The sequence below is a fragment of the Schistocerca serialis genome, unplaced genomic scaffold, assembly GCF_023864345.2.
Source record: "Schistocerca serialis cubense isolate TAMUIC-IGC-003099 unplaced genomic scaffold, iqSchSeri2.2 HiC_scaffold_1402, whole genome shotgun sequence".
Taxonomy (NCBI): domain Eukaryota; kingdom Metazoa; phylum Arthropoda; class Insecta; order Orthoptera; family Acrididae; genus Schistocerca; species Schistocerca serialis.
The window spans coordinates 2,644,730-2,661,501 of record NW_026047628.1 but is presented as its reverse complement, the minus strand read 5'-3'; the positions used below and the strand labels follow the sequence as shown (position 1 = coordinate 2,661,501).

The 16,772-nt window shown below is 43.3% G+C and overlaps 1 protein-coding gene across 1 annotated transcript in view; it reads left to right on the top strand.

The window, feature by feature from the left end:
• Positions 1–5,424: 5,424 nt before the first annotated feature.
• The window catches only part of LOC126442759 (uncharacterized), a 45,008-nt gene continuing 33,660 nt past the window's right edge, over positions 5,425–16,772 (top strand). The window contains exons 1-2 of the mRNA XM_050090793.1: positions 5,425–5,587; positions 12,392–12,519. Coding sequence (XP_049946750.1) covers positions 5,425–5,587; positions 12,392–12,519 — 291 coding nt within the window. The remainder of the gene's footprint in view (positions 5,588–12,391; positions 12,520–16,772) is intronic.

Sequence of the window (16,772 nt, the reverse complement as noted above, 5' to 3'; positions counted from 1 at the left end):
TTTACCTTTCCTAAAGCCAAACTGATAGTCATCTAACGCCTTCTCAATTTTCTTTCCCATTCTTCTGTACATTATTCTTGTCAGCAATTTTGATGGATGAGCTGTTAAGCAGAGTTTTCGATAATTCTCGGACTTGTCTGCTCTTGCAGTCTTAGGAATTATGTGGATGATATTTTTCAGAAAGTCAGGTGGTATGTCGACAGACTCATATATTCTTCACACCAACGTGAATAATCGTTTTGTTGCAGTTCCCCGAATGATTTTGGAAATCCTGATGGAATCATATCTATGCCTTCTGAATTATTTGATCTTAAGTCCCTCCAAAGCTCTTTTAAATTCTGATTCTATTACTGGATATCCTATTCTAAATCGACTTTTGCTTCTTCTGCTTGTATCACATAAAACAAATCTTCCCCTCATAGAGGCTTTCAATGTACTCTTTCCACCCTTCTGTACCCTCATCTGCATTTAACAGTGAAATTCTCACTGTACTCTTAATGTTATCACCCATATTTTGATTTCACTCAAGGTTGCTTTGACTTTCCTGTATGCTTACTCATTCCTTCCAACAATCATTTCTTTTTCGATTTCTTCACACTTTTTAGACAGCCATTTCGTCTTAGATTCCCTACACTTTCTGTTTATTTCATCCCTCAGTGACTTGTATTTCTGTATTCCTTAATTTCCCTGTACATTTTTGAACTTCCTTCTTTCATCATGTATAATACAATAAATACTTGAGTTATTTCTTTTATTACCCATGGTTTCTTCGCAATTACTTTCTCTGTGCCTCTGTTTTCCTTTCCAACTTTCTGTGATTGTGCTTTTCAGAGATGTCCATTCCTCTTCAACTGTACTGCCTACTGGGCTATCCCTTATTGCTGTATCCATAGCGTTACAGATCTTCAAGCGTATCTCGTCATCCCTTACTGCTTCTGTAACTGACATCTTTGCATATTGATTCTTCTTGACTGATCTCTGATACTTCAAAATACTCCATCATTACTACATTGGATATGAGTATATATCTGCTTTTGTGTACGCCTTACAATCCAGTATCTGATTTCGAAATCTCTGTCTGACCATGATGTAATCTAACTGTAGACTCCCCATATCATCCAGCCTTTATTAATTATACATCCTCCTCTTGTGATTAAGAGTATTCGCTATTACTAGCTGAAATTTATTACAGAACTGAGGTAGCTTTTCTCCTGTCTCACTCCTTGTCCCAAGCCCATATTCTCTGGTAACCATTTCTTCCAGGTCTTCCCCTACAACTGAATTCCAGTCCCCTATGACTAATAGAGTTTCATCTCCCTTTACGTACTGTATTACCCTTTTCATTATCTTTATATACTTTCTCTATCTGTTTATTTTCAGCTTCCGATGTCGGCATGTATATCTGAACTATCGTTGTCGGTGTTGGTTTGCTGTCGATTGTGATAAGCACAGCTCTATCACTGAACTGTTCACTGTAACACACACTTTGCTCTACATTCCTATTCATAATAATCCCACTCCCGTTATACAAGTATCAAAAAACATTTTGGATCACCTGGTTCCCAGAACTCCTGAAGACAGACGTTGACTGTGGATATTGTATCATAGACACAGTCCCTTTGACTGTTCAGAGATTTCACTAAACCCGCCCAAACATGTAAACAACCATGCATGAGCAGTGCCTATCAGATGGAGGGAGTCCGACAGCCGATCAGTTGCAGTCATTCCACCAAGAACACAGCTCATGTTGTCTGTAGTTCAACATTGCCTAGACAGTCAATACCGCGGTTCGATCGCGTCCGCATTGTTACTTTGTGCCACAAAGGGCTCGCAACAAGAGAAGTATCCAGGCATCTCGGAGGACATACAGAGAGACAGGAACTGTCAATGACATGCCTCGCTCCTGCCGCACAAGGACTACTACTGAGGGAATGACCGCTGCCTACGAATTATGGCTCGGAGGAACCCTGACAGCAACGCCTCCATTTTGAATAATGCTTTTCTTGCAGCCACTGGATGTCGTGTTACGACTCAAACTGTGTGCAGTAGTTTGCATGATGTGCAACTTCACTCCCGACGTCCATGGCGATGTCCATATTTGCCACCACTACACCATGCAGTGCGGTACAGATGGGTCCAACAACATGCCGAATGGATCACTTAGGACTGGCATCACGTTCTCTTCACCAATACGTTTCACATATGCCTTCACCAGACAATCGTCAGAGACGTGTTTGGAGGCATCCCAGCCAGGCTGAACGCCTTAGACACACTGTCCAGCAAGTGGAGCAAGCTGGAGATTCCCTGCTGTCTTGGGGTGGCTCAAAATGGTTCAAATGGCTCTGAGCACTATGGGACTTAACATCTATGGTCATCAGTCCCCTAGAACGTAGAACTACTTAAACCTAACTAACCTAAGGACAGCACACAACACCTAGTCATCATGAGGCAGAGAAAATCCCTGACCCCACCGGGAATCGAACTGGGGAACCCGGGCGTGGGAAGCGAGAACGCCACCGCACGACAACGAGCTGTGGACTCTTGGGGTGGCATTATGTGGGGCCGACGTATGCCGTTGGTGTTGGAAGGGGCCGTAACGGCTGTACGATACGTAAATGCCATCCTCTGACAGATAGTGCAACCACATCGGCAGCATATTGGCGAAGCATTCGTCTTCATAGACGATAGTTGCACCCCCATAGTGCACATCTTGTGAATGACTTCCTTCAGGATAACGACATCGTTCGACTAGAGTGGCCAGCATGTTCTCGAGACATGAACCTTATTGAATATGCCTGGGATAGATTGAAAAGGGCTGTTTATGGGTGACGTGACCCAGCAAACTCTCTGAGGGATCTTCGCCGAATCGCCGATGAGGAGTGGGACAATTTGGGACAACAGTGCTTTGATGAACTTGTGGATAGTATGCCACGACGATTCCAGGCATGCATCAATGCAAGATTACCTGCTACTGGACCAGTGGAGTGGGCTATTCACTGGCAAGCACAGGTTCGAATGTACCGGTGTGTACAGCAATCTGGACCACCACCTCTGAAGGTCCGCTGTTTGGTGGTACAACATGCAGTGTGTGGTCTTCATGAGCAGTAAAAAGTGTGGAAATAATGTTTATGCTGAGCTCTATTCCAATTTTCTATCTAGGTTCCGGAACTCTCGGAACCGAGGTGATGCAAAACTTTTTTGATGTTTGTAATATTTTCTGCTACTGTTGATATTACCATATACTCATCTAACCAGAAATCCTTGTCTTCTTTCTATTTCACTTCACTGACCCCTACTATATCTAGATTGAGCCTTTCCATTTCCCTTTTCAGGTTTGCTAGCTTCCTTATCACCTTCAGTCTTCTGACATTCCACGCCCCGACATCAGAACATTATCCTTTCATTCATTATTCAACCTTTTCCTCGTTTTCATCTCCCCCTTGGCAGTCTGTTCCCAGAGATCCAAATGGGGGCTATTCCGTAACTTTTGCCGATAGAGAGATGATCATGACACTTTTTCAGTTACAGGCAACATGCCGTGTGGATACACGTTATATGACTTTAATGAATTGTTTTCCATTGTCTTCTGCATCCTCATGCAGCTGATCATTGCTGATTGTTCCGCCTTTGGGGCACTTTCCCACCTCAAGGGCAAGACAGGGTGTCTCTTATGCTGGAAGTCTTCGGCGACCAATGCTGATTATTAATGAAAATTTAAGCACTGTCGGGTATCGAATCCAGGAACGAGGACTTTTGGATTGCTAATCAAAGGCGCTACTTACAGAGCAGCTACACCAGTGTCGGGCACCCATCCACAATAGCAGCCCAAAATATGACCGACTTGTCTCCCAGCTGAACCCATGGACAGAGACGTGCACCGATTGCTGGTAACCTACACAGCCTTGTATGACGAGCCCCAGGCGTCATTCGAACCTGTGCTTGACGGTGAATAGAAGCCCACTCCACTGGCCCAGGTTCCGTTTCACGTGACCTCTTAGCCAATTTCTTTGCACTCCAAGGTCCTAGGTAGTTTTTTTTTGTTGTTGTTCATAATGGGCGCCTAGGAACCAAATTCATCGACTGCAGCTGGCTATTTACTGGTTGAAATTAGTATTATATTAATGCCTTCAGTTTCTGACGGGCATTGATATATATCATCGGGGGCAGGTGAAAATGTGTGCCCCGACCAGGACTCGAACATGGGATCTCCTGCTTACATGGCAGACGCTCTATCCATGTGAGCCACCGAGGGCACAGAGGATATTGCCACTGCAGGGACTATCTCGCACACGCCTCCCACGAGACCCACATTCTCACCTTTCATGTCCGCACACTACAGTCATAGTGACCCACCCCAACGCACTCATTACTCGTGGAAGACATTCTTACCAAGTCCCGTAAGATTTCGGGGAATATGTGTGCATCTGCACAGAAGAAAAAGGTCATGACCGGTATTGCCAGAACTATATACTTATATGGATGTGGTGTCTGTTCTTACGGACATGTCCTGCAACTACTTCCTTAATTACCTCGGTGTCTCACTTTGCCTGTCACTGTCACCTATGCAGCTCTGCGCGAACCTATGAAAGTCGTTTAAAGTCCTATCCTAAATAAGCTGAACCACATTTCTAGAAACTACTGTGGTGGAAGTGCAGACAAACAAAAGAACGCTGTAATTTTTCTTGCATATTGAGCTGCTGCATATTGTGTTAATGCGAGGGAGAACGGCGCTCATACAATTAACACGAAAGGGACCATTTTGGATATTAATGGCATTGCTACAATAGCTCCCGCTTAGTGGTTACCTGTTCTATCCAGTTTTGTCTATGCTAATCTCACAATCAAAGATGCCAAATGCTAATTCTTGAGGCAGAGTCCGGTAAGAGTTCAGTCCTAAATAGCGGAGACCACCAACTGAGTAGGATTGCACAGTATGGTCTTTCTTGTCACGAAAGCTCAAGATTCAACCTCATCCAAATGGCACACAGGAGACCTGGCTACGACTTGAAAAAGTGGGTTCATAGTGGAAGCGCTGCCTGTGACTGTGGTGCCGAGGAGCAGACGGTGAGGCATGTTGTGGGGGAGCGCCCACTCCGTGTGTTTAAAGGTGGTCTGCCGTGCTTGTCCTGTCGTTGTCCTGGCTGCATGTTTGTATGTGAATTCTTGTGTTTCATGAGAGACGATCACTCCACCAGAATATGTCAGAAGACTTGCATACCAGTCATAATTTACGCCAGAATACTTGTTTGACACCTTGATTCGACACTAATGAGCTGGTGACCTCTATCAATGAGAAACGTAAAACCTGGAGAAAGGTCACGTTGAGTTTAGTATTCGCTGTTCTATTCTACAAAATACAGTCAACTTTCAGAATATCATCTGTTACATCTGCTGGCTCCGTTTTGTTTTGAAAGGTTGAACAACATGGAATGGAACATTACAACGCTGCAGAGGGATGATCTGAGGCATGACGTCGTGTCCCAGTCACTGCGTGCTGTTCGGAGGATCACAAGAGCCGTGGTCGCCAGGGAAAGATGTGAGAGCCACCGTCTACGTATTTACAAGTGGAGGGACTTGAACAAAACTGGTGAGTATCTTATATGGGAGTACGTTATTGATAAATAAAGCGTGAAGTGCTCCTTAAGGTATTCTATAAAAAATCCCATAAAAGTTAATGGACACATGATGATGGAGTTGCGACGGACTGAAAACTCTGTCCAAATTATACATAGAAATAAAAACATTAGATCTAAATAATAACAGCACTGGAGAAAAGAAACAGTTATCTACTGACAACCGATCACATCCAACACGGGAAGATCACCAACTGGGTCTCATATAAAAAAAGCAGACTTGCAAAATATTAGCCCGAACTATAGATCTCGCGCGAAGATTTGTGCCATAGTTCTGAGAGTACGCAGTTATAGCCTTCTGAACACATAGCTTTTCGACGCTCGTGTACGACTTGTTTCTGACACTCTCCAGCCCACTGCGGTCGACCATTGTCAGAGCATGAACTACTGTACGGTAGGTACAATGAGTGAGAGGTTTGTGTTTATAATGTCGGTGAACCAACAAGCGATAGTGTCGCACCTCCAGGACCAGTATACAGTGACGATCAAATTGCAACGATTAAACCTCAAAGCTCGTGAAAGTTGTAACTAGTAATGATCGTTACATGTGGCTATTCGTCTAACTCTTACACGCAAGAAATGAAAGTGCGCAAGTGTTTCTTTCTGATATTATTTCTACATTGTAATTTACTAGTAGTAATCATAGAGAACATCTGGTAAATGTAGACAACAAAAGCTGATTGACGGTAGAGTCTTCTTTATGAGAGGATGACGGTGACAATGATGGCGATTCGCTTTCACAAAAAACCACTTTCGTCAAACGATTTCATTGATACAGTGGAACACAGACGTAAAATCAAGAATTGACTGATTAAGCTTGCTTTGAAGATGTAATATTGTCAGATTTGACCTTGCCCCTGACCACAACAGAGATCTATGTATCAGTGTGTGTGTTTTATATAAAACTGCTTGAGAATATCAGTACTAGAATATCGCTAAACAATGTTGATCATATATGTGCATGAGATTGACATACTATCTGCTCATATTGCTTACCTGTTTTACATGTTAAACAACATGTGTTCCACTTGTAGAACAAAGTTTCGAAACACATGGGGCAGGCGTGACTGGTTCCACTCACCTCCTCCCACGCTTTCAACATGAAGCGAGTATGAGGGGTCTGGATGTCACCCCGCTCCCCCCCCCCCCCCCCCTTTCCCTGTACAGTAGCCTGCGCTCGTGCATTAGGCAGTTGAAGTGGGAAGGAGCCAGTGACAGGCAACCTGCACGTGCAAAAGGTTAAAAGCAGTGCATTAAAGAAGTCTTCATTTAATGTTATCATAATTATGGACATTTATTTTAAGAGGGAGCGGGTGTTCGGTTGCTATGGTTGAGATCTTGCAAGTGTACCTTTTTCTCCTTAAAACACAAGGTCAAGTTGGTTGTGTTTACTTGGAAGGTTACAAATAATAAACAAGAAGGATAAGGACAGATTTCAGTCGATGTCAGATAAGGAGAGATCATGCCAACACAGCAGTAGAGCACACCGCCTCTAGCCTTGACAAGGGCCTGAGTTCACCGACAGAGAGACTCCACAAGTCTCTCCAGCTGTGTCGTGCTCAGCTGACGTCACTCAGCAGATCCCGTAGAGCTGCCAGATCGCAGGGACATTGAGACCTTCACTGTCCACACGCTTGTTACAGACATTTCCTGTCAATCGAATCGTTTAGCGGGCATATGGGGACGTGACAGGACGCCTGAGTGGTCGTAAAGCCAGGAGCGCGTCCACGCAGATCTGTGAACACGGCTGCTGTCTCGGGAGAGTCCACAGGATACTCAGCATGAAGCCAGGGCACCGGTCCGCAATTAAAAGATGTGATGTGATGCGCTCTAGACTGCACGTACACGTAATATGAGCATAAATCTCTGACACGTGATCTTCTAAGACTCCTGTCCGTTGTCATTCTGATAAAAGCGAGAATGGAGAAAGGTGGCGCCATTTTATTCCGAAATTTTCAGATCTTTGAGGCCATCGGGTGTCGCGTGTGGCCCGCTGACACACATACGCTCCAGAGGGTACGGGGATCCACTACACGATGGCATCCCCAGCAGGACAGACACTATGAGTCGCAAGAAAGGGTAGAGCCGGTGGCCTTAGAGATAGTTTAAAGTTGATAACAAGCACTAGCGGATTTTGGCACATTTATTTACTTCTTTACGCGTTTATTTCACGTGATAAAATTAAGGCGCTCGTGCACTCTCTTACACATAACCTGACACCTTAGTGAGTCAACAGCACAACAAGCGTAGTACACGAGCAGCAGGCAATAATGTTAATTATACTACTACAACTAATAACAACAACAATAACGATAACAATGCAGACAGATATGTACTCACGTTTCTCTTGATGGGACATGCACAACTGTTGATATTCATCACCAGTGATACAATTAAATACAGTTGGAAAACTTTGCAACAGTAGCTTGTTTTATCATTGATGACAGAAATTAATGTAAATTCCATATGTTATGCTTTATATCAGAATACACATACTACAAAAATTGTAGCTCTGCATTTCTGACATAGATGTAAAACAGCGTAAAACATCGATTTTTGGAGCAACTGTTTCAAACATGTGGATGCATTAATTTTACATGTTTCTTCGCCTTTCTCTTAACAAACTACATAATGACAAAAAATATCAAAGTTTTACGTACTCCAATTTCGTAACATTATGGCTGCAGTACAAACAATCATGATCGCATACCAGATTTAGCCTTGCAGCGGAGTGGAAGAGAGCGGAGTCCCTTTCTCTCTCTCTCTCTCTCTCTCTCTCTGTCCCATTTGTTTTAACTTGCAACAGTCGCTAGCTATCGCAAACTCTTGCTTCCCCACAGCAGGAATACTTAGAAAAGGGTCGAGGCACAGGAAAGTACCAGCCTTAGGTTACGTCCGGGTCACACAGAAATTTGACTGTGAGGCATACCCAGATATAACCTGAGATGTCCATTGAATAGCGATGAATTATGGACTGAAGATGAAGGGAATGGTCTGGAAGAATAAATACGGAAAGGAATGGCACATTGAAGTTCAAGACAATCATGAAATGCATCTGAATTTCTCTTAGGCTGTAGATACAACGTTTACGAATGCCACACAGGCAGGATAGACATTATGAACAGCGCATCCTAGAAGTTGGAGAAAAAAAGATAAATACAAGGTGTTAACGGAAAAGAAACGTTGCGAAACAGAAAAAAAACACTTCAGTTGAAGTGTGAAGAAGAAACAACAATTGGAATGGAAGACACTGGAGATCCGATATAAGAGTCATACCTTAACACAGATTTGGAACGCAGAAGCAATAGGTAACATATCTTCGTATTTACCGAAATCATCGGCGGAAGCGTCAACCGAGAACTACACAAGTTGGCGTGTAGACTATACGAGAATGGCGGTATACCGTTAGGTTCAATTCTATAGACAAGAGCAGATACTTGCGAGGCCTATCGCACAATTAGCATAACACCTCATCTATCAAATTTGTTGACAGGAATAATACACTATGCGATCAAAACTATCTGGACACCTGGCTGCAAATGACACAAGTTCGCGGCGTCCTCCATTGGTAATGCTGGAATTCAGTAAGGTGTTGGCCCACCCTTAACCTCGATTACAGCTCTCATTCTCGCAGGCATCGGTTCACTAAGGTACCGGAAGGTTTCTTGGGGAATGGGTGCCCATTCTGCACGGAGTGCTGCACTGAGGATAGGTATCGATGTCGGTCGGTGAGGCCTAGCACGAAGTCGGCGTTCCAAGCCGTACCGAAGGTGTTCTGCAGGCCAGGACTCTGTGCAGGCAGTCAATTACAGGGACGTTATTGTCGTGTAACCACTCCGCCACAGGCCGTGCATTCTGAACAGATGCTCGATCGTGTTGAAAGATGCAATCGCCATCACCGAATTCCTCTTCAACAGTGGGACGCAAGAAAGTGCTTGAAACATCAATATAGGCCTAAGCTGTGATAGTACCAAGCAAAACAATAGGAGGTGCAAGCCCTCTCCATGAAAAACACTACCACACCATAACAAAACCGCCTTCGAATTTTACTATTGGCACTACACACGCTGGCACATGACGTTCACTGGGCATTCGCCATACCCACACCCTGCTATCGGATCCCCACATTGTGTACGGTGATTCATCCCTCCACACAACGGTTTTCCACTGTTGAATCGTCCAATGTTTACGCTCCTTACACCAAGCTAGGCGTCGTTTGACATATACCGACGTGATGTGTGGCTTCTAAGCAGCTGCTCGACCGTGAAATCCAAGCTTTCTCTCCTCCCGCCTAACTGTCACAGTACTTGCAGTGGATCCTGATGCAATCTGGAATTGCTGTGTGATGGTCTGGATAGATGTCTGCCTATTACACATTACGACCCTCTTCACCTGTCGGCGCTCTCTGTCAGTCAACAGACGGAGTCGGCCAGTACGCTTTCGTGCTGTACGTGTCTCTTCACGTTTCCACTCCACTATCACATCAGAAACAGCGGATCTAGGGATGTTTAGCAGTACGGACATCTCGCGTACAGGTGTATGACGCAAGTTACACCCAATCACCTGACCACGTTCTAAGTGCGTGAGTTCCTCGGGGCGCCTCATTCTGCTCTCTCACGATGTCTAATGACTACTGAGGCCGCTTACACGGAGTACCTGGCAGTAGGTGGCAGCAAAATGCACCTAATATGAAAAAGTTATGTCTTTGGGGTTGTCCACATACTTTTGATCACGACAGATGACGATCATTTTGCTTGTCAAAAGTGTAATAGCACAAGAGAGCAGCACGTCTGACGTTGTAATTTATGAGGTAAGCAAAGCTTGAAAACAAAATGGACACATTCATAGGACCTGTAGACCTAGAAAAGCCATCTGGAAACTAAAATTGTCCAAAATGTTCAAAATACTGAGAAAAGTAAGAGTATAATTCAGCGAAAGGCGGGTAGCATAGAATACATGTAATAACCAAGACGGAAAAATAAGAATGCAAGCCCAACAATAAAATGCTGTCCCATTTCCTACCAACGCCTTCGGTATGTTCCATTCTTCATGGTTCTGCTGAAAACCTTATCATTTCTTGTCTTATCAGTCCACTTAATTTTCAACATTCTTCTGTAGCATCACATCTCGAACACATTGATTTTCTTCTGTTCCGGTTTTCCCAATGTCCTCGATTGAGGGCATGTACAGAATGGCACTATCATGCCATCCATACTACACTTGCATTACAAAAAATGCTAAAAACAACGCATCACTTACATTGTGCCTCAGTAGACGTCAAATTTACGAACGTTCTGACGTGTATATACCTCACCGTTCTATCTGTGTGTTGAGTATTCTAACTCTGAGAGTACATCATCATTAAATGAGCGTAAGGATCACAGAAATGGCATAAGGTACATTTATTGTTACCAATGTCAACATAATTAACATGAATCTCATCAAATCACTGTTCATGTGCACTGTTTACATGGCAACTGAGGCAGTTGGTGGGGGAACATATTCACAAGTCGTTTTTCATTAGCTCTCATCAGTGATCGTACATCCAACAGTAAATGCTTTATATCAGAGTATCTTTATACCACGTTTACTTTCGTTAACAGAATTTACCATCCTATATTACGATACAGTCAAATGACATAAAGGAATAAGGTGAGAAATTTGTTTATTATCATAGGGCGTAGTAGCACATATGGTATCTACCTCCAAGACTTACAGTAGCTTGGATACTCATAAAAACATAGCATTAATAATCAGATACATTTCATTTTACATGTAAATTCATTGTACCAAATTAACAACAGAAAGACATAAATCGCAGTTATCATAGACGAATTGATCCACACGACAAATAAAAAAAAAAAAGAAGTACAATAAACTGAGATAAAAATGTGTGATTGGATACTTTCCACAAATTACAGAACATTATGTGTACCACTACCTAATTGTAAAATGCACTAACAGTATGTAACGTACCATACCAGTACAAATGTAGCCAGAGATTTCCATGGTCCCTAGAACGTTTAGGGGGAGAAGGGCTTTTTCAGTTGCACTTGCAAAACACCTCATACAATTTCTTCCTGAATTACTAAAATATATTACTTATCTTAAAATAAAGACGTCACAAATATAAAAACGTGTATGAGTGGACACGATTCTTCCTTGTTTTCATACAAATCATACAACTCAATAGGAAAGGTCATAAGGACTACTCACATTATAAAACCAGCATAGACACGATTCCGTGCAAATCGTTACTTCTTATGTTTGTCAGTAAGTCAATGCCAAATAGGCAAACTACACATCCTCATTTAACTTACCTTTTATTATTAGGACACAAAAATGATTGGAAATTACCTCAAGATCTCTAATTGCTTGAGTCTGTCTCATTGCTGAGCAAGTCGTGTGGGTGATTTTTTAAGTAATTTTATGTTACCATTTCTTCAGGTTAGTTGATACTTCTACCCCTAGGCAATGTATCAAGAATCTTTATCATCGAATCTACGTTAGGTGATGGTACTCTTCTCGCTCTGCCTGATGTGCTCTTTAAACTTGTGATTGGAATATGAGCTTTGTAACATCTGGTCGAGGTGTCCATGTTGTAAATCTTACGATTACTGACAATGTATATTCATCTAGTTTCAAAAGGTAAATGCCACTTGTATACACTCTGTGAAGGCAGAAAGTGAAAGCTGTGCTTCCACAGAGACTTGGACCACTGGCTTGTTCACCAGTAAGTCGCCTCCCGTCTTGTGCAGAACTGCGGGCCCAGGCGGCGGTTTTCCGGGAGCGCCTCTCCAGCCACTGGCGAGACGTGTCGCAGCTGCTCTCACTCGGCGCGACGCACTTCTCACAGCTGTTGGTTCCCCTCGCGTTCGAACACGTGGTAAGTGGTGATTTTTCCTCCTCTTACGAACTTTGTTATATGTACCATAGGTGATAAAATTACACACACGGCCTGGTCAGTTCACGGAGGCTGTTTCCAGGTTTATCTGGTTCCCACTGGAGTTATATTTGGTTCTCCAGTTCTATTACTAACCCTCTGCCAGAATTCTGAACGACCTCTACTTCTGTGAGCCTTGTGGGGCTAGGACACAGGGAAGTTAAGCTCAGAATGGTTGAGGATAGGGAAGAAAATCGTCTGTATCTTCCTTTTCTGGTATTTGCTCGCTACTTCTTTAACAGATTTACGACACTTTGCATCGGATCCTGGTTTACAATCCCAAGCCTGTTAGCTACGTATTTAGTGGGGACTGGTCTAGTGTCTATTGTCTCTGTTTTTATGTGACCACATGCATCTTTGCTTCTTTGGAACATGTACTCCTAATGGAAGGAGGAAAGTAGGAGTCGGAGATTACATAGCCAGGAAATTGCAGCGTCTAATAAGGTAGCAGATAAATAAATTTTTACGCACTGATATGGGTGTTGTCATTGGAAAATATCGTAAGGATACTTTGGCAAGGGTCAACAGCAGGTGACACGAAAATCATAGCATAAGCAGACGATGTGATTTTACAGGAAGACCATGAGCAGAAATTGAAGAACATTAGTTTATTAGCCTACAAAGGCTAAAACATAACTATATCTTTCTCATGCTCACTAATACAAGTCATAATTTATTTCAGAGAAGTCAAGTCCCGTTGATGTTGGTTCAGTACTATTCTGTAAGTATTTTAGGGTAGCTATAATTTATGCTATAGTAACAATTGACATTCATAAGAATTGCGTAAGTTGACATCTGGCCTTATAAAATTACTTCTCCTCAACATGGGGGATCGTCGAGTTCGCATCTCCTAATTAACTGGTATACATGTCTGATAATGTATACACTTCTATACAACTGCTCCAACTCCTCCCACCTAAACTTTCACGTGTCCATTCCCAGGGACTCCGTGACCAGATGTTAAGTAACTGGTGCTTTTGACACGACAATGCTCCAGCCATCACAGCCACAAAGGATGAGGGACAATAACCACAACCTGAAGATGAGGTCCATCAGTTGGCGCATTTTGCGTCAGTGGTTGTCGGTCTATTGTCAAAACAACTCAAAGTTTTTACTTTCCATGTACCCTACAATTTTTTTATTTCGTAATTGATTCATGTTTGTTGCAATACACACATTCTCTTATGAATAAGGTAATGATTTCAGTTTATAATATGTAAAAAACATTTATTACTAATAGAGACAGAAGCTTTCAGTGTATACCTACTTATGACAGCAACAGCAATGGCAGCACAAAAACAATAGACACCCACCCACACACCCATACACACACACACACACACACACACACACACACACACACACACACACAATCTTGCACACACCACAAATATATAAAATACTTTCCTTACAGGGTTTGATGTCGTATGTATATCCTCACTAATATATATATATATATATATATATATATATATATATATATATATATATATATACAGGGTGAGTCACCTAACGTTACCGCTGGATATATTTCGTAAACCACATCAAATACTGACGAACAGATTCCACAGACCAAACGTGAGGAGAGGGGCTAGTGTAATTGTTTAATACAAACCATAGAAAAATGCATGGAAGTATGTTTTTTAACACAAACCTACGTTTTTTTTAATGGAACCACGTTAGTTTTGTTAGCACATCTGAACATATAAACAAATAAATAATCAGTGCCGTTTGTTGCATTGTAAAATGTTAATTACATCCGGAGATATTGTAACCTAAAGTTGACGCTTGAAACCTCCGACGTTCAGTTGCGTGTTGTAAGAAACACGGTCCACGGTCGGCGAGCAGAATCTGCAGGGACATGTTTACGATGACGACCGTGTTTACGAGTGTGGCTGTAGTGCACTGTTGTGGTTTGGTCTAACTGACGCAGTGTCCGCGTGTAGCGCTTGCTGCTATTGTTATTCTGCATTCGTCTCCGCACGTAGACCAACTGTAGTACACCGTGTTACCAGACGTCTGTGATAGTGTAGTGTTGAAGGAACTGTGACCATGGTGTATTCGAACTCTGAAAAGGCGGAGATGATACTCATCTATGGCGAGTGTCGACGAAATGCAGCTGAAGCCTGCAGGGTGTATGCCGAACGGTACCCGGACAGAGAGCATCCAACGTGCCACACATTGCAAAACATCTACCGCCAACTGTATGCAACACGTATGGCCGTAACACGCAAACGGGTCCGTAACAGGCCCGTCACAGGAGAAGCGGGTGCAGTAGGTGTGTTAGCTGCTGTTGCCATGAACCCACACATGAGTACACGGGACATTGCGAGAGCCGGTGGACTGAGTCAAAGTAGTGTCATGCGCATTCTGCATCGTCACCGCTTTCACCCTTTCATGTGTCGCTACATCAGCAATTACATGGTGATGACTTTAATCATCGAGTGCAACTCTGTCAATGGGCATTGCAGTTCTACCTGTTAACCGATGAAGCGGGTTTCACAAACCACGGGGCAGTGAATCTACGGAACATGCATTACTGGTCCGTGGACAATCCTCGCTGGCTCAGACAGGTAGAGCGACAGCGATCGTGGACTGTAAATGTATGGTGCGGAATCATTGGCGACCACTCCATTGGTCCTCACTTCATTGCAGGGGCCCAAACAGCTGCAACATACATCGCGTTTCTACAGAATGATCTGCCAACATTGCTCGAAAATGTCCCACTGGAAACGCGTCGACGTATGTGGTATCAGCATGATGGTGCACCTGCACATTCCGCAATTAACACTAGGCTGACCCTTGACAGGATGTTTGACGGACGTGGAGGACGCATAAATTGGCCAGCCCATTCTCCTGATCTTACATCTCTGGACTTCTTTCTGTGGGGTACGTCAAAGGAGAATGTGTACCGTGATGTGCCTACAACCCCAGAGGATATGAAACAACGTATTGTGGCAGCCTGCGGCGACATTACACCAGATGTACTGCGTCGTGTACGACATTCATTACGCCAGAGATTGCAATTGTGTGCAGCAAATGATGGCCACCACATTGAACATCTATTGGCCTGACATGTCGGGACACACTCTATTCCCCTCCGTAATTGAAAACTAACGGGGTTCCATTAAAAAAACGTAGGTTTGTGTTAAAAATCATACTTCCGTGCATTTTTTTTTGGTTTGTATTAACCAATTACACTAGCCTCTCTCCTCACGTTCGGTCTGTGGAATCGATTCGTCAGTATTTGATGTGGTTTACGAAATATATCCAGCGGAAATGTTAGGTGACTCACCCTGAATATATATTGTGCAATAAATCATTCATGACCTCACACATGCAGAGAGAACTGTGACAAACGGTTCACCAAACTGTACCAGAAACAAAAGTCACACGCTAGAATGGTTTAATAATTAATAAAAACACTCAATCCCTTCAGTGAGTAGTCTGGATGCAGAAGGGTTCCAAACCATCGCGACAGATGGATCACTTGTGATCGTGAAAAGGCAGCCCTGCTTCCAGCTACAATTGCAGTCCATACCTCAGTATATACCTCGATCGAAAGATTACCTGATCAGCATTTGTGGTGCAGCGCCAATGCCCCAATGCCGTCGAGGAAGCACCTGTTGTAGTCCCCGATTAGGAAAGCCTTTGAGGCTTTGCAAATGGCTGTGCTCGTCATGTAAACTGGTGGGATGGTCCAGCTGTACCAATGGGACTTATCCCTCAACAGCATCAGCAGCCACATATTTCATCTTTTTCCTCATTCTGGCGACTTCCCCTTTGGACATCCATCAGAACCCTCCAAATGATAGACTTTGTGGTCTGGTTTGCCTGTAGAGGCTGTTTAGAGCCAGGTAAAGGATGTAACTGAAATCGTCAGACAACATGTACTCCTTCTGGCTCATTTGCAAGTTATTCGCCTTGGCATACCTATGCACAGGTTGGCCAAGTCACTCCTGTATCGCATGTTCCAAGGAGACAAGCAATTCAACGTTGGTCAAGAATTCAATGCTGGCATGTGTCTTTCTTAACATGGCATCCCACGAAAGCTCAGGCATGCACTATAGAATTTCTCGAAGATGTCGGCAGGCAGACGTACATGGTGTTCATTATTTTACATGTTCTTATAAATCAGAGATGCCGAACTCCTACATTCACCAGGTGTCTCTTAGTTTACTGGAGAGTCCAGATTT